This window comes from Pangasianodon hypophthalmus, chromosome 13, assembly GCF_027358585.1.
Source record: "Pangasianodon hypophthalmus isolate fPanHyp1 chromosome 13, fPanHyp1.pri, whole genome shotgun sequence".
NCBI classification, from domain to species: Eukaryota; Metazoa; Chordata; class Actinopteri; order Siluriformes; family Pangasiidae; genus Pangasianodon; species Pangasianodon hypophthalmus.
In genome coordinates this window covers 2,375,871-2,394,697 of record NC_069722.1, presented here as the reverse complement: position 1 = coordinate 2,394,697, position 18,827 = coordinate 2,375,871, and the positions used below count along the sequence as shown (strand labels likewise).

General features: G+C 37.0%; 1 protein-coding gene across 1 annotated transcript; it reads left to right on the top strand.

The window, feature by feature from the left end:
• Positions 1-3,264: 3,264 nt before the first annotated feature.
• aoc2 (amine oxidase copper containing 2) lies at positions 3,265-11,985 on the top strand. The gene is made up of 4 exons (XM_034309965.2): positions 3,265-4,846; positions 7,810-8,095; positions 9,383-9,515; positions 9,936-11,985. The coding sequence occupies exons 1-4, from the start codon at positions 3,268-3,270 to the stop codon at positions 10,218-10,220; spliced, it is 2,283 nt and encodes a 760-aa protein (XP_034165856.1). The 5' UTR covers positions 3,265-3,267; the 3' UTR covers positions 10,221-11,985.
• The last annotated feature ends 6,842 nt before the right edge of the window (positions 11,986-18,827 follow it).

Here is an 18,827-nt window from a genome sequence, read left to right as displayed (position 1 = left end):
CACACAAAGCTGAACGGCTTCTTGGAAGTGTTAGCATGGAAGCAAAGAGCCTGCAGTTAGAGGACATTTGGAGACAGTCCCAAGGGGAAGAAAGCCAAAAGCAACATAAACATTTAACTAAAGCCAGGCTCTGGAGTGACCTTTGACCTCTGATGCACTTCCTAATGTCAAGGGAACTTCAACCCGTGACCTGGAAATCTTTTCAAAACACGCCACGCGTATCAATTCTTTAAACGTGGTCAAGAATTAAGGAACAAGGAGAGAGGAGGATTTTAGATTTTTCTACACTGTTTCTTTGGGGTTTTTTTGTTTTGTTTTTTTTGGAGAGCCTGATGCAAACAAACATGACATGAAACAAGTCTACGAGCCTTAAACATATTTAATTAATTATAAAGTCAGTGGCATCCATTTGGTTTCTAAGGAGGGGTGGAGTTGATAGTGGCGTAGCCTATTTGTGATGGATTGTGAATTATAAATAAATTATGAATGATAAATTCTATAATCTGGATGATAACTGACTAATGGATAGAACCTGATAGAACAAGTTTATCTGAGAGTTTAGAAACTGGAGAATGTTTGGAGAATTTTTTTCTTAAATGTTATAACAAAAAATATTGAAAAATAGAAAATAAAAAAAATAAATAACACCACAGGAGAATGTGGTTAACTCATAGATCATTATGAAATCACTATACTGTGGCTTGCATAAGTATTCACACCCCCTTGAACTTTTTCACATTTTGTTGTATTAAAACCTGGAACTGAAGTGGATGTAACTGAGATTATACAGCGTCATGAATAAAAAATATCCCATAATATCGAACTGGGAACTGGAAAAATCATTTTCATCAATTTAAAAATTAAAAGGCGTAAATATAAGTATTTACCCCCATTGCTGAGAAACCCCTAAATTAGTTCTGGTCACTATCAAAAGTCATATAATTATAATTTATGGAGTCCAAATTAAAGAGTCACGTGATCTGAATATTAATATACCTGTTCCTGGAAGATCCCAGAGTTTGTTAGAGAACATACTTAAACAAACAGCATCATAAAGACCAAGAAGTGATCAAAACATGTCCAGGACAAAGTTCTGGAAAAGTATCAGTCAAGGTTTAGTTAAAAAAAAAATCCCAAACTTTGATTACTCACAGTTGGAAGCAACGCTAACTCTGTCTATAGTGTGCACATAACTGATACTTCATTTGAGGTTTTTTTGCAATTTTGTATTTAAACAAATTTAAATTATTGCTATATAGTTAAAAAAAAAAAAAAAGGTTTAAGAAAAAAGTTATGGTTTGGCTCATTTTTAGTTTTGCATTGGAGTAAATTAAAGGTTAATCACACACACACACACACACACACACACACACACACACACACACATATATATATATATATATATATATATATATATATATATGTGTGTGTGTGTGTGTGTGTGTGTGTGATTAACCTTTAATTTAATCATAAATCATAAGTCATAAATCATAAATTGTCATAATCATAAGTTATGGTTTGGCTCATTTTTAGTTTTGCATTGGAGTAAATTAAAGGTTAATCACACACACACACACACACACACACACACACACATATACATATATATATATATATATATATATATATATATAGATGTGTGTATGTGTGTGTGTGTGTGTGTGTGTGTGTGTACTCTAATCATAAATTAAACATTCTCATTTTCAGGAGGACCGTTATCAATAAACAGTGCGATTTAAATAAATTCAAATCACTGGAATATTGTGGAAAACGTCCTGGGGTTAACTAAAGGTCAATAAACTGATTTTTATTCATATGATAGCTCTGTTAGTTTTTGGCCTGCACACAATTATCAGTCTCTTCGTATTCTACTATGCTGCATTTTGCTTGAGAGGTGTGAATTGCCCTGATCACACCCCTCCCTTTTCCCAGCGCCCTGCTCACCAACAGCTAATCACAGAGTCACGATACTCTACACACAGAAACCCAACAGTGTCCTTACTAATCTTATAACAGACTTGAGGAGATAAAATAATTCATTTGTTTATACTGACTGAAAATGTCTGATAAGACGATTTCCATTCTGCTGGCAGAATGGAGTGCCAGCGTACTGTGAGAAAGGGTTAGATAGTTTATTATAGAAACATATCATTGAATCAGAAACATTCCTCATGAAATCGTAATACAGCAGTTCCATATTGTATTTCTATTCAAAAAGTCTTTGAAAGCTGCCAGACCCTTGTTAAAGACCATCACTGGAGCAGATGTGTAAACTGGAGGAACATCTGGATTTTGTCAGCGAGGGCAGTCACTGAAGTGAAGCTCAGAGCAAATCATCAGCAAACATTCCCTCCTGGAAGGCAAACAAAATGAGCTAGTCAAGACGACCGTAACAGATTTTTATCAGCTCAGATGTTAATGATCAGGTTTCCCCTGGAGTGAACTCCACTTTTGGAATTCATATATACTCCTCAATATGTAGAAAGCGCTCTAATTCCTGTGCGAGTTGTAGAAAGTTCACATGCTTGTGTCCACCACAGATGGTGGATTTATAACTTAAACACATAAACGGCTGCAGATTTCCAGAATCCCTTTTCACCACTAAATTACTTGGGCAGAAGGTAAGCACATTTTTCTCCTGGCTGATATCTTTTGCATGCAAAACCGTTCAGATCATATTTTTCTTCAGAATGTAGATATTGTAGATGTAGATATTGTAGGGTTTTTTTTCCATGAGAGTTTTCCTGAGCCTTCTGAATTTGTTTGAGAGATTAGTTGAGCTTTAATTCCATTTAATTCCATACTTGCATCCCAATACCTGAAATTCAAATCCATAAATCCTTTCAAACCCCCAAATTACTGTTTGTTCTACAGTTCTACAGAAACTTCACATTTTGAACAATACTATGCATACTTTTCTTATTACTCCTCTTTTTTTAGAAAAGAGGAGCTCTGCTGGTTCATGACTTAAAAACAATGCTGTGGTTTTGTTGTCTTGGATCGATTTCTTACTCCCTTCTCTAAAAATAGAAAAACGTGGTTCTCACCCGATGAGATGATCAGCATGGATCATGCTGAGTGGAAGGATGTAACACAATGGTGATAAAACAGGAGGCATATTTTAGAGCCTGAGAACTGAGAATAGGGATCGTATGGGTGTGGTTTCACTCTCATGCATTTAACCAGACCACACGGTGCAGTTTTGTTCACATCTCAGCTCCTCCAGCAAAGGCACACCAAGCTCCGGCCCTTCGCTTCCTCAGAGGCATGGTTTCTCAAGTGACCAACTCCCTTGTCAAGTGCCTGCTGATTCTCCTCAGCCTCATCTCAGTGATACTGAATATCGTTTTGATATGCCTGAATTCAAACAGGCTTCCAAAATGCCAGATGCAATCACAAGGAACGGTGGCGGCCAACCACACGGACCACAGCCTGATATTCGCCGACCTCACCCCCAAGGAGTACCAGATGGTCCGTGATTACATGTGGAATCTGAAGGACTTGAAGATTTCTCGCTCCGCCATTGCAAAAGCATCAGAGAACTACATCTTTTTGATTGACCTTGTGCTTCCGAAAAAAGCAGAAGCGCTGAGATACCTGGATTCTCAGGGACTCAAACCCGAGCGCCAAGCCAGCGTTGTGGTGTTTTTTGGAGAGTTTAACTACCTCAAAGAGTACGTCGTGGGACCTCTGTCTGGTCCCATCCACCATCGGGATGTCACAAAGGAGAAGTACAACGTGGAGAGCCTACCTTTCACAGCCCGGCCTGTGACCATTGGGGAATACGTGCAGCTTTTCACATTAGTGTATGATGATGTCTTCAACCAGCTGAAGACAGAACTGAAGGAGAGCTTTGGTTATGACCCAAAAAAACCGAACCTGAACGTTTTCGAAGGGATGCCCAGAGGAGTACAATCAGGTGATCGAAAGACATGGGTATCATTTTTTCGTGATTTCAGTGGCATGTATATCCATCCAGTTGGCTTTGAAATTTTAGTCTGTCATGAAAGTAAAAACTCCTCGGACTGGACCATTGAAAAGCTCTTGTACAACGGCATCTACTTTGACAGCATTGAGAGTTTTAAAAAAAGCTATGCAGCAGGTTCTTTTGAAAAGATTGTCTTTAAAGAAATCTCTAATTACGCCTCGCTGAAACCAAGAAGCGAACCTACGGGACTGGGACCGCATCAGTATTACCTCCAAGGCAAGCGCTTCAGCGTGAAGCACAACCAGGTCATTTACCAGGACTGGAGGTTTGCATTCGGCCTGAGCTCACTGACCGGCATGCGAGTGTTCGACGTTCGCTTCAAAGGAGAAAGGATCATCTACGAGCTCAGCGTCCAGGAGGCCATGTCCGTGTACGGCTCCATAACTCCAGGGATGATGCTCACCAAATTTCTGGACACAAGCATCGGCATTGGCCGATTCGCCCACGAACTGGTGCGAGGCGTTGATTGTCCGTATTCAGCCACTTACATAGATGTTTACCGCTACATCGACATCAACACCACACAGCTTTTCCGCAATGCCATCTGCGTCTTCGAGCACGACGTGGGACGGCCACTACGCCGTCACTTTTCGGATTTCTTCCAGAACAGCTATGGAGGCCTGACCAACAGCGCCCTGTATATCCGCTCCATCACAGCCATTGGCAACTATGACTACATCTGGGACTTCATCTTCTACCAGAGCGGCACGGTGGAGGCCAGAGTTCACGCAACGGGTTATATATCATCCTCTTATAAAGTGCCCGGTAGTCTCAAGTACGGCCACCAGGTTGCTGAAAACGTGCTCGGAAACATCCACACGCACTTCGTTAACTTCAAGGTGGATCTGGATGTTTTAGGTTAGTGACCACTGCTGTGATTATCGCCCATTAGCAAGCAGTTTAATATATATATATATATATATATATATATATATATATATATATATATATATATATATATATATATATATATTACATATAAGCATATGTATTTATTTATTTATTTATTTATTTACACACACACACACACACACACACACATATATATATATATATATATATATATTTGGTTTAGCACTGGTGAGCTGGGACGTGGGTTTATTTATTTTAAAGCAAGACGCTATAGGACGATTGAAATAATGAGTTTGCTTACATCGTTTTTTCATATGTTTGGATAAATTGCATCTATAACACATTTTCTCTTAAACTGTAGTAATAAAAATATCAAAAATATTAAACTTTGTGAAGTGGGCGGGGCATTTCAGTCACATCGTGCCATATATCCCCAAAAAGCTTGTTTCCTGACATATACATCAATTTATGTGTCATTATGATATGCACATCAGTTTCCTTTTTAAACCTTATAAACCACACTAACTAGATAGCAAACACATTAAACCACATTCTATTTCTAAAATCATTTTCCAACAAATCTCAAACTCTTTTTTTCCATATTCTGAATAAAACATTTTCTCTATATGAATCTTACATGTTCATAGTTATCCCTAAGTAGAAGCAAAGGAATTTCCCAAAATGTTGATTATTCTTTGATTTATGTTAGATTTTATACTGAAAAATATTTTTAAAAAATAAAAAATTAAAGTGCTTGGTATGAAGACATGACATTCCAGCAAACTGTTCTCTTGAGACCGCCTTCACAGTCAAATAAAAATATTTAAATTCTAACATCAAAAGACTATTCTGTTTTATGTATGCAAATTTGCACGTATTTAACTATATAAAGCCTCATTTGTATAAATAAATGTAATTTTTAAAAAAGTTCTAATACAAAAATATCAGCAACTGGCAAAGATTAATTGTTAAATCTATTTTTTTTTCTTTTTATTATCCTGTAGTGTCTCACTATAAAGCTCCGAGACAATACAAAATGGCGTCGTCTATACGTCTTTTAGAGAAACAGCATGGTTTTATTTCCTGTGTTTATTCAGAGAGAAATTTAATTCATGTTAGCTGGCTGAAGCATTTAAATCTAACTCCTGAGATATTTTAAGCAATGTGTTAAATAATTTAGCTTTACTGCTGGCAAACAAAACACCTAGCATGGTTTGTACATGTATTTTTTAAACAAAACTTAAATAGTTCTTGAGTGGCATCTTTTGAAAAAAAAAAAAAGTTTTAACTTACAGAAAAATGAGGTAGCTTAAATGTTTTATTATACGGTAGCTTAGCTTCTTTTAGAAAAAAAAGGCAAAACTAGCAAGTAGCTCTACACTGTTGCTAATTTTATTATGCTGTAACTTAAGTGAATTAAAGTTATTAAATTTAATTATTGAACATGAACATAGTTTTAAATGTTACTATGAGTAAATTCTGAACATAATATTGTTATAATATAAATATTAACGAACACTGAGCAAAATTTATATATACATATGTGTGTGTGTTTGTGTGTGATTAACCTTTAAGTTACTCCAATGCAAAACTAAAAATGAGCCAAACCATAACTTTTTTCTTAAACCTTTTTTTTTTTTTTAAAAAACTATAAAGCAAAATATTATATACTGATTATTACACTGTTATTTCTGCTTGGATATGATTATTTAAAAAAAAAATCCACTGTGTTTTATATTTGAACCCATTTTCCCAGTAAATAAATCAAGTCCTAAAATAATTCATAAATTTACTTTTGAAAATCCTATAACCTTAATGTTTTGTTTTAAACCCAACTGAAGTTGCATTTTGTTCTTTATAGTCTAATATACAGGATAATAGAGATAATATTTCAGCTGGAAAACATTCCTGTACAGTGGGGACCAAAAGTCTGAGACCACATTGAAAATCTGGGATTTCGTTTAAAATATGAAATAAACAGAATTTTGAAATATTTAAAACAAAGATGGATTTGATCTAAAATGGATCATAAGGTTTTGCACAATCTTGTGGAGTCCGTGCCAGCTCGAGTTCACACTGTCATTAAAGCAAAGAGAGGACAAACTAACTTCTAAGAAAATCTGAGGTTCATGTACATATTTTAAAGATTCTACTTTTCACTCAAGCTATTGTCAGTAATATAATTTGTAAAGAAAAGAGAACAGAATTCAAAGCAGGAGAATTTCACTAGTGCTCTCAGTCTTTTGGCTCCACTGTGCATTTCTCCAGGGACATGGACGTGTTGGATGCATGTGCAAGTTCAAGAAAAAAAAAAAACGCAGGCTTTAAACGAGTAGAAACGAGGAATTCAGCCAAAAATGAAATGTAAATAGTTTTCTCCTTATGCCAGACATAGTCAATCAGCCAGGACATGTTAGCATAGACAAAGATAAGCAAAGATCTCTTTTTAAAGAGAGATTAAAGATATGAGAGACTAGAATGTACAATATCACAGGCCACTTGAATGGTCTCCTTAAACATAAGCAACTGATCGCGTGAACGCTAACTAGCAAGCAAAAGCTAACCTAGTGAGTGAAAGCTAACTGAGCAAATAAAAGCTAGCCTAGCAACTCATTAAACCATGTTGTTCATCAGAGTTCATGTATTACAGTTAGTAATAAAACATATGCATTGCTTAGCAGTGAAATATTTTTACTGGGTTTTTTTTGTTTGCTTGTTTTTACATTTGCTTTTTCGTTATTATAAATTACTTTGCGTAGGGTTAGGCCCAAGTTTAAGATCATTTTCTGAATGGCTAATCTCTTTGGCTCTTTGGCTCTTAATATTATTATTAATATTCTATAATTTTATGATAGATGGTATATCTGTCAGGGAAAAATCTCTTACTGAGCACCAGCTGAGCTCAGCAGCTCACTGTGCTTCCTGTAGCATCCTGTTAATCACTAATGCTTTGCCTTCTGTCTCTGAAGGAGTGAGGAACGTGTTCCAGACCAAAGACATGGAGTATGAGGAGGTGTCTTTGCCCTGGATGACCGAACGCAAGGCCAAAATCCCCAAACTGGTGGAGAATCAGCTCAGGACCGAGCAGGAGGCGGCGCTTCGATACGGCACTAAGATTCCCCGTTACCTCCACGTGGCCAGCAATCAGAAGAACCGGTGGGGCCACCAGCGCACGTACAAGCTGCAGGTGATTAGTTTGGCTGGAGATCACCTCCCAGAGAGCGAGCCGGAGGAGAGGAGCATGTCCTGGGCACGGTGAGAGAAAGTTTATTTCATTTCCAGGGGGTTTAGTATAAAACTTGGCAACCACATATCTTAGATATTTACAGAAGTTCTGAAAAGTATAATACATGTAAGGAATGTCCCAGTTCTTGCATATTCTTTTGCTACATACTCAAAAGTATCTCCTTTTTCTTCACAAGAAGATGCCATACTTTTAGTGCATGTATACGTAGGTGAACTGAGACGCAGGGTGTGTCTGAATTCCAGTGCTTATCTCTGGCTCTTATATTGCCAGCATAAATGTTGCTAATGTTTGAAAATGTAATGTAAGCCTAGTCAGAGACATAGTCAAAGACACGCCCACCTGTCCCTCTCAAAGACATGCCCATCTTTCCCACTCAAAGACACTCCCGTCTATCCTACTCAAAGAAACAGCCACCTGTCTCACTCAGTCACTCCCATCCATTCCCCTCAAATAAAACACCCAATAAAACACCTGCACCCCACTTAAAGACACGCCCATCTATCCCTCTCGAAGACTTGCCCATCCAACCCACTCAAAGCAAAAAGACACAACCCACCCATGCAAAAAGACACGCCCACCTGTCCTACCCTATGACCCACCCATTTGTCCCATTCAAAGACAAGCCCATCTGACCCACTCAAAGACTTGCCCTTGTCCCAAACAAATAGCCATGCCCACCTGTCCCATGCAAAAAGACATCCATCTGTCTGGCTCAAAGACACACCCATCTGTCCAACTTGAAAACGCCCCGATACATTCCACTGAAAGACACACCCGTTTGTCCCTCTCAAAGACTTGCCCATCCAACCCACTCAAAGACATGCCCATTTTGTCCCATTCAAAGACACACCCATCTGCCCTGCTCAAAGACACGCCCACCTGTCCCATGCAGAAAGACACACACATCTATCCCACTCTAAGGCCCACCAATCTGTCCCACTCAAAGACATGCCCATCTGCCCTGCTTGAAGACATGCCCCTGTCCCAGACAAATAGCCACGCCCACCTGTCCCACCCACACCCATCTGTCTGGCTCAAAGACACACCCGTCTGTCCCACTCAAAGGCACGCCCATTTGACCCACTTGAAGACACACCCATACATCCCACCGAAAGACACACCCATCTGTAATTCTCCAAAACACAGCCATCCATTCTGCTGTTCTCAAAGACACACCCAGATGTGAATAAATGTGTTTTTGAATATAAATTATTTATTATACTGTACGTAATACACAATACATAGTTCTGTAATATCACTTCCTGATCTTTCTTTCCTTCTTTTCATCCTCTCAGGTACAAAGTTGCCATAACGAAGCATAAAGACACAGAACAGACCTGCAGCAGTCTGTACAGTCAGAATAACATGTGGAACCCAGTAGTCGACTTCAGCAACTACATCAAGGATAATGAGAGCATTGAGAATGAGGTGAGCAGCAGAAAGGCGTTATAATGTTCATTAAATCCTTTTTTACCACAGCGCTGTTGAATTCTGGATTCTGATTGGTCAAAGGGTGTTGATTAACAGCACAGCTGGGATAGTAGTTCCAGCTGTAATTCACATCACACGTTTATATTAATGCAGTCGTTCTATTACGTTATTTAACAAAGAAAAACTTTATCTCACTGATATGGTGATTTTTTTAAAAAATGTTTATGGAAGGAGTCTCCAGTGTCAGCGCTTTGTAACAGTCAGAGGTAAAGCTGTAACCTTAAGTTTTCTGACATCGTCAGGACAGAGGAGTTTACACTTTCTTCAAAAGAGAATTAAAAACATGATCATAAATGACAGGAATCCGTTTATTTCGTAGCTATTTCGTAGTAATTATGTTGATCTCTATTTGTTCAGGATCTGGTTGCCTGGGTAACGGTGGGTTTCCTCCACATCCCTAACGCCGAGGACATCCCCAACACGGTGACGGTGGGAAATGGAGGTGCTGTCCTCATCCGCCCGCATAATTACTTTGATGAAGATCCATCCATCCATTCGGCCGATGGAGTCTACTTCAAGCCAGGATCAGAAAGAGACTGTGAGTACAACAAGATGGCGTGTTTAGACAAACACCTGTGTAGCCCGACACTGGAGCCGTTCACGTACCACGGATTCGAGGGCGTCATGAATTTTAACGAATAAATATAACATTTTATAGATGTCCGCTGTTCCTGATTCATTCCTCTCCTCACCACTATAGTCACATTTTCACTCTTAGCATTGTCTTATGATTGTAGCACATGTTTATCTTCTTTATTTTTGTGATAGCAAGATGAATGTCTATAGAACTTTTTTGGACAAATTTATTTTTACTCACTTTTTAATTACCATCAAATGAGATTCAAAAAAACTGCATTCACTCAGAACTTCTACAGATTTGGTGTGAACTTGTGTGTATTTTTGTTTTTTCCTCTTTTCTCTTTTGAGGTCTTTTCAAAATGAATGAATTTATATACTTTTTTTTACACATTTTGGTTTGGACAAGGTCTTTTACCTAATAAGAAAGTAATGACAAGAAACGAGTTACTGCTACCACTCTGAAGTTGATTAATTTCCTATAACAGCATGTCCCAAAATTCCTCTTAAACCACAGCAACTTGATTAAACACTGAAAAATTTTACTAATTAAAGAACAACACATCATACTTTTAATCCATTTATGGTTACCTTTAATGTTGTGGCATGTCCATGAAACAAGGTAGTTCCTGTTCTCATTTACGTTATAGCAGCTATGCTCATTGCTTTTCTCTGTATCTTGATGTTAATAAGATTTAAAAAACAAAAAAAAACAAAAAATGCAGCTTGTCATGTTACTGAGAAACTGCAAATCGTAAACTCCTGAAAATGTCTGAAAACTTAAGATTACAGCTTTATGTCTGACTGTTCACAAGCACTGACACTGGAGACTCCTTCCATGACTGTTAAATAAACATCTCCATACAGAAAACGTCACCATATCAATAATTACATGTTTTTTTAATCCATTTATGTGGAATGTCTAGCTGTGAATGTTTTTTTTACTATGGAAATGATAATGTATTAGAACGGACGCATTAATATAAACCTGCGATTTGCAGCTGCACCATCTGACCGAACAGATCCAGAATTAAACAGCGCTGCGGTAAAAATATCACATATTGTACGAATCTAATTTCGAATAAGTTTACCTACTGAGTGCTCCTGCTTTAGCTACTTTCTATGCTACTATTTGTTCAGATTAATCAGCACTGCCGTCTGTCTGGTTTTACTGTACCATCTCATCTGGGTCCTACATTATAGTCAAAATCTAACGAAGCTCAATTTACACTCATTTTCATCCTACCTCAGTTCAGCCAAGCCTCATCTGATGTCCAGATCTGGCAAACATCGGTAGCACGAAATTGAAGCTTATGACCATATATCTCTTGTGTGACATCAACAACAGGAAATTTTAATAAACAACAACTCACACTTTCACAAAACTACTGATTCTGTGACTCGTAACTCTTGCACTAATTTTCTTACAGTGGAAATTTAGGGTTTTTCCTCTTTTTTTTATCTACAATCATTTGAATTTATGTATCAGGCAGCAGTTAAAGCCAAATATTAATGCGAGGAAATTGCTCATTATCAAACGTCTTGCCATTTCTACTCCCAAAGATATGTGAAAGTCCACTTTAGAAAAAGCAAGGAAATACTTCAAACTGAAAATAAAAAATGTTGTATAATAAAACACCACTACAAGTTTTTCAGTGTTACTTGTGTTACAGCGTTACTTCCCTGTTCAGGAGTTTTTAAAGATTTTTGAGATTTTTTATGTAATTTCATGTACATTTTATAATCTCTATGTATCTATATAAACATGTCATTTATGATTGAAGTGTATGAGAAGTAAATCTTGCACAAAATAAAGTTAAATCGAATTCCAGTGCAGTGGAGTATGTTTATTTTGTCGTAATGTTGGCCAGTAGAAGGAGGAAGGATTAATGGTTGTTTTTCTCACTAGCGCTTCCAAGTTACTCCAACACACACACAAACACACGAAAGATGAAGAGGCACTGTTTAGACTGCCTCGGTCCCACTTGTGTGTTGTAAAAACTGTTTAAATACACACTTACAGCCCCATCAATAAACAGCAGCAGGATTATGTTCAGGTCAAAACAACAGAGGTTTTTTTTATATAATAAAAGTGAAACAGTTAAATGATTTTTAAAGACTTACTGAATGTATTTTTTCGACATTTATTTTAAAAAAAAAAACATAGTTTACAAAGATGATGTTCAAGTCTTCATGGCCTTGAGAGTGACAATGGGAAATCATTCACAGGAAATTAACACTAACTCAAACTTTCCAAAGAAAATTTATTTAATTTTTAATTGTATGAAATGAATCTCTAGGATAATTTTTAAAAATATGTTTATAAAGTAAAATTATAATTCTTGTTTGTTTGTTTTTTATTTCAATGCATTGCATGGATAATTAATAAATTGATTAATTGATTAATAAAAGGAATCGTTGTGCTGTCAGGCTTTATGTAGCAGCTTTAAGGTTCTATGTAAAAGTGAACAGAATTAACTTTTTTCATGCAGAGGAAAAAAAAACCTTAACGGCTCTGTGCAAAACGCTACAACAGATTTCTTATCAAAGAGAGTTCCAAGGTTTTGGAAGCTAAACCTTATTGAAGAATCATTTTTTTTCCTTTTTTTAAATTAAAATATTTAATGATTTGTTAAATAAATTGGAACCAAAACATTATTTGTGACAGTACAGTGTGAATTTCTGCTTGGAGTTGGTGAACAAACCAGCTATCCTTCTCGCCTGACGCTGCTGACTCGGTCACGCAGGTTTCTCCTTTACAACGTCAGGAGGATCCGGCCATTTCTGTCCTCAGAGGCCACTCAGGTGCTTGTTCAGTCTCTTGTCATGTCGAGATTGGACTACTGCAAGTCAATCCTGCCAGGTCTTCCCCTGAACACCATCAGACCCTTGCAAGCGATTCCGAACTGGTTTACAATCTCGCCACTCAAGCTGCAGGAGTTGTCTCAGTCAGCAGCACTGCCTCAGCGGTTACGACTCAGGAATACTGATTGGAAGGTTTCTGAGTTCAAATCCTGATGGATGGCTAGCTATTTAGCAAGCATATCTACCAAATGATTCTGTGTAGTTCATGCTATTGCTACAGTTTTTTTTTTTTGATTGTTATTTTTGTCTCTGTATCCGGTCCATCTCATGGTCCTGCGCAAAGTGTTTTTTTTTTTTATTTACTTCAACGTCTATCTGTGTTTCCTGTTTCCTTGTCTTTTGTGTTTCTTGTCTTTTACATTGTGTATCTTGGTTCCTGATTCAGGACGTGACTGATTTTGATTCTTTTTTCTGGTTATGATTTAATTTTAAATAAATAAATAAATAAAAACTCCATGAGCACAATACACTAGTCTAGGTTTCCGCAATTATAGGATTAATATGAATGAGAAGAAAACCATCGCCTCGCCTTTGTCCTCAGCTGTGAAGTGTCACTCAGAGCAAAGCACCAGAGAAAATGAACTGCGAGCAATAAAACGACAGGCTGGATTCCTAGCAGTCAGACAGGACGGCTCTATTTGGAGCCGGGGTTAGTTGCAGGGCTATGTATGGCAGCACCTCCGGTGTTTGTGACGGTTCTGGAGTTTCCTCAAAGTGGCCTGTCGGAGTGATGAAAGAGAAAACAGTGAGAAAAAGCAGACAGAAATGAGATCCTGTGGGGAAACTGATGGTCATGCAGTGCAACAGTGAGGAAGGATTAGCGAGTCAAACACATGCAATCTTAATGGCTAATGGGTTTTTCAGCTGTTCTGACATCGTTTACAAAATCATTCCATCATCACAAAGGGAACTTTTGCCTTCCTGATATTCACTGTACATTTTTTCCTCGATAAACTAATCTGGTTTTGGTCTGGATGATGTTTGGTGTCTGTTTGCATCTTTGGTTTCACACATGGAGCTACAGTGTAACTCAGATGCAGCTAACAAGCAATGGAGGTTTAAGTCACCAAAAATATTAACTTTTCTGTAGATTTCTGCCTCAAACCATATTCACACAGACATGCTGATGTGGTTTAGGACACACTGGGACTTCCTGTAATCAGGGCCCGGTGCTAGCTATAGTCAGAGCAGGCAATTGCCTAGGGCCTCGAGCTTGGAGGTGGGGCCTCCATAACCGTAACAAACCTATACTCAAAAGAAACAACGAAAGCGCAGCTCGTGATGCAGGTATGTGAGCTGTCATCATGTATTTTTGATTGTAAATGTATATTAAAATAAACGGAGCCTTATTCTGCTGATTCGCGTCAGTGCCATTTGAAGATGGATCATTATTACAGCCGGTTTATTCTGAGATCAAAACAGCGCGAGCGCCGTGACGCGTTAAATTCACGTATGACGTTTTGAATCCGAGCTGATCGACTGTACAGTGAATCAGCAGGAGCTGATATTCAAAATACTAAAGAAAATGTAAAAGTTTAATAAAAACAGCAATCGCAGCTAGGCTAGACCATTGTTTATTATTTCAAAAAAGTACCTCAACTGTCTGTATAAATTCCGGTGATGTTTACATGATCATAATAACCTACTTCATACTTTTTTTAGTTTTCAAATAAATTGTGCTGTTGTATTTACGGAATAAATACAATTTAAGAATACGAATACAACTGAGGAAGTTAACTATTCTTTCTGCTTAGTAGTTTGTCTTCTTCACTTCCACTGTTGATTTGGTTATAGTGCATATTTAAGGTTTATAAATGCAATAGATATGACAATCGAGCCTACATTGCTTCAGTAGGAGGGGAAATTGTCCATCTCCAGCTAGAAAAATGGCACTTTACCCCCCACTGTACTGTATAGACCAGGCAAAAATGTTTGTTATCCCAAATAGTGGGTTAGTGTGTTACTGTAAATAAATTACTGAACAAGAAGGAGAAGAAGAAGAAGAGCTGGTCCAGATGACCTTTCATATTTTTTCGTGTTGACCTTAGTTAAAGTTTAATTAATATGCACATTTAAGTAAATATATACAAGTAATGATAACAGGTTTTGTATAAATAAAAAGGTTAGAAATTTTATTTGTTTCAAGTGCTTTTTATTTATTCTGAAATGTGGAGGGAAGGAGGCCAGGGGTCCTCCAATATAAATTTTGCCTAGGGCCTCCAAATATCTAGAACCGGTCCTGCCTGTAATCTAAAACCATGAACTAAACTTCTCATATAGCTGAACGTTGAAATGATCAAAACGGGGCGGCCATCTTGGCCAAACAAAATGATCTTTATACCCCTTATAGTCTCTGCCTCCCAAAGTCTGAATGATGAATTGTAGCGGAAAGCTGGAAGTGATGGTGAAGATAAAGTTCCACTTTAAACGTAAATTTGTAAACGTAAACTGTGCTGTTATAAAAGATTATTTATTTTAAAAATTGGTAGCTGTAGCTTTACAATATCTTTTGAAGCAGGTATAACATTTGTGCATGTAATTACAAAAAATGATTTTTTATTTTACAGTATAGTGAGTACCTGTATTTAGTACATAATTTGCATATCACAATGGAGTAATTACTCAATTTAATTAATAATAATAATAATAATAATACTTCATGGACACTTCTTAAGTTGAAAATAGTAACTAATGTGAAAAAAGTCTGACTGAAAATGGTAGATAAGCAAAGAATAAAACACTGAGTGTTAAAGGAAAATAATCAACGATAGGGTGGTGTGATGAAGTGCAGTTACTGTTGCCACCCTGAAGTTGATTATTTTCCTATAACAGCACATTCTAAAGTGTTTCATTCCTTTTATAATACAGCAATTGGTCAACCTTTACAATGTTTGATTTATTAAACAACAACATTTACTTTATATCCATTTATAGTTACATTTAACGCTATGGAACATCCATAAAACAAGTTAGCTCCTGATATCACTTACGGTATAGCAGCTATAAACGGCCGTTCCCTCACAAGCCTCTGTTTTTTCTTTCTCGTCATGATACTGAGAAACTGAAAAGCGTAAACTCCTCTGTCCTGAAGATGTCAGAAAACTTACAGCTTTACCTCTGACTGTTACAAAGCGTTGACACTGGAGACTCCTTCCATAAATGTTACATAAATATCTCCTTACAGAAAATATCATCATATCAACGATTATATGATTTTCTTTGTTAAAGATATTACTTGTTAGTTACTCAAGAACTCAAGAACCAAACATATCCAACTTGGTAATTGTGAAAAAAACATTATTTTTTTAATTAAAAAACCATGTAGATGTGTTATCAAGCCAAGTTCACCTGTATACTTCATGAACCAAAAGATGTCATAATCTGCTTCAGTTATCTTTTGAAAAAATCATACATCATTTGCTATGTTCAAACTGTTTTTACGTATGTTCTACAGCTGCACATTCCCTACATGTTTTCCCTTCAAGCCACCAGGAATGAAAACATCCATGCAAAGTTTTCAGACTGTTGCCGTAGAAACACAGAGGAAACGAAATAATGGGTGCCTCTTGGGTATTCCTAGACATTTCTGTCAGGTTTCAATTCGAGGCCCAGCTTTCAAAATACCGGGGACATGTGGGGGTCATGTGGGCTTGTTTTCTCCACTATCTCAACATTCCCATAGGAACAACCCCCATCCCAGATAAACAGAGCACACGCAGGACATGCTGGGGGAGACATTTCCTCTGAGCAAATTAACATTCCTTATTATCAGCAGAGATATTCAGTCTCTCATGCACTCTTTTACCTCATTTTTCTCAGCGTTTCTCTTATCACTGTCCTGATCCCGACACTCAACACTAAAAGCTGTAAAACAGATTCGTATGCACGATTACAGCAAGCAGCAGTGCAGTATATATGGGAAAGTGCATGTGTGTTTGGCCGGGAGTGTGAGAAGGAGGTCCGTGGTTGTTATGGGATATAAATGTGTGTATCTCGTTATGCGCGGTTGGATCCAGAACCTGGAACGTAGCACCAAGCACTATTTGTTCACTCATGGGAAACTCCTAGAGCTATTTCTCAAGTAAGATTTCATCATTCTTCACTAAGGAATAAAACACTCTGAGTCATTATGCTAGAGGAAAATAATCAACAACAGGATGGTGTGCTGAAGCGGAGTTACTGTTACCAGCTCCAAGTTGATTATTTTCCTATAACAGCACATCCCGAAGTGTTTTATTCTTCTTATACCACAGCAATTTGCCAACAATTAAAACATCAAACTTTGTTTTTATCAGTTTATAGTTACATTTAATGTTAGTTCCTATTGTCTCTTATGTTATAGCAGCTATAAACAGAGGTTCCCTCACCAGCCTCACTGTTTTCTCTCTCCTCAAGTTAATAAGACAAAAAATTTCAGTTTGTCATGTTACTAAGAAACAGCAAAGTGTAAACCCCTCTGTCTGAAAATGTACAGCTTTACATCTGACTGTTACAAAGAGCTGACACTGGAAACATTAAACAAACGTCTCCTTACAGTAAACCTTTTTTTAATCTGTTTATGTGGAGCTTCTGCTGTACACGTCCCTGTGAATCAGCTGTTACTATAGAAACGGTAACGTATTAGAACAAGCGCATTAATATAAACCTGTGATCTGTAGCTGCACTACTGTCAGAACTGCTGTTGTAGAAAAATCATCAACACTTCATGGCCAATCAGAATTAACAATTCAGCATGATAAACAAAATAAATCTAATTAACACAATAAAGCTTTTACACCAAACAAAATCCAACAGGCAAAACATTTGCACTGTAACTAGTAAATAAGGGAAATCTATCTCACCCACTATCCTCCATATATACAAGCCCAAATCCCAAATTTCAAATTCGCTAAACTCTAAACTGTAATTTGGTAAATTACCATGGACAGTTCAAATTTATACAAGTTTAAATAATATTATTTGGATCATGTTCAGGTTTATGAGAGGCGAAAATGTCACCAGTGTAAACGCAACCAACAAGCAGCTATGTTGCTGTCTGGGACAAAATGATAACAACTTGTGCCAACAATCAAAAGCTTATTCCAGATGTCCAAGATGGCCACCCCTATAGCGTTACAGAACTCTTTATCTACCCACTGATGTTTTGTTCATGTTTATAGAGTAGCTTAAGGGAAAAAATAGCATCATAGTTGTGTGTGAAGAGAATATTCAGATGTGTGTGAAGTGAAGAGAATATTCATGCGAGAAAACTGAGCAAACCTGGAGGTGGAGCTAATTTGGGAGATTTGTGAGAAACACTTTACCAAAATTACATATTGCACCTTTAATCTTTATTTATCAAATTTTCTTCCTATTTTAATCTGTTTTTGTAATGCACTCTGTAAATTCTGTTTTTTCAGTGTTATATAGACAACAATGTATGTACTGTTAAATCTTCTCTTAAAACATACTTTTTTGGGGTAGCTTTTCCATGTGATTAATTTGCTGTTATTTATACTGGCTCTGTTAAGAATGATTCTTATTTCTATCTTTGTATTTTATCTCTGTTTGTATTTTATTTTATTGTATCATTTTAATTTGTATTTCAGTGTATTTTAATTTATGTAAAGCGCTTTGAGATGCTAATTTAAAAGCGCTATATAAAATAAAGTTTATTATTATTATTATTATTATTACTAGTAGTAGTGATAATAAGATGGTTGCTGATGGTTTGTAAGTGTTGATGGATGTTGCACAGTGAACCAGCAGGATGCTAAAATAAATATACAAAAGCAGCCACAATGAACTGTAATGGACATGAATGAAACT

Bases quoted from the DNA above. Each gene is read 5' to 3' on its own strand.
- aoc2 (XM_034309965.2), top strand. From the start codon at position 3,268: ATGGTTTCTCAAGTGACCAACTCCCTTGTCAAGTGCCTGCTGATTCTC. The intron at 4,847-7,809 runs GTTAGTGACCAC...CTGTCTCTGAAG, and splicing joins GGTGGATCTGGATGTTTTAG to GAGTGAGGAACGTGTTCCAG. The intron at 8,096-9,382 runs GTGAGAGAAAGT...TCATCCTCTCAG, and splicing joins AGGAGCATGTCCTGGGCACG to GTACAAAGTTGCCATAACGA.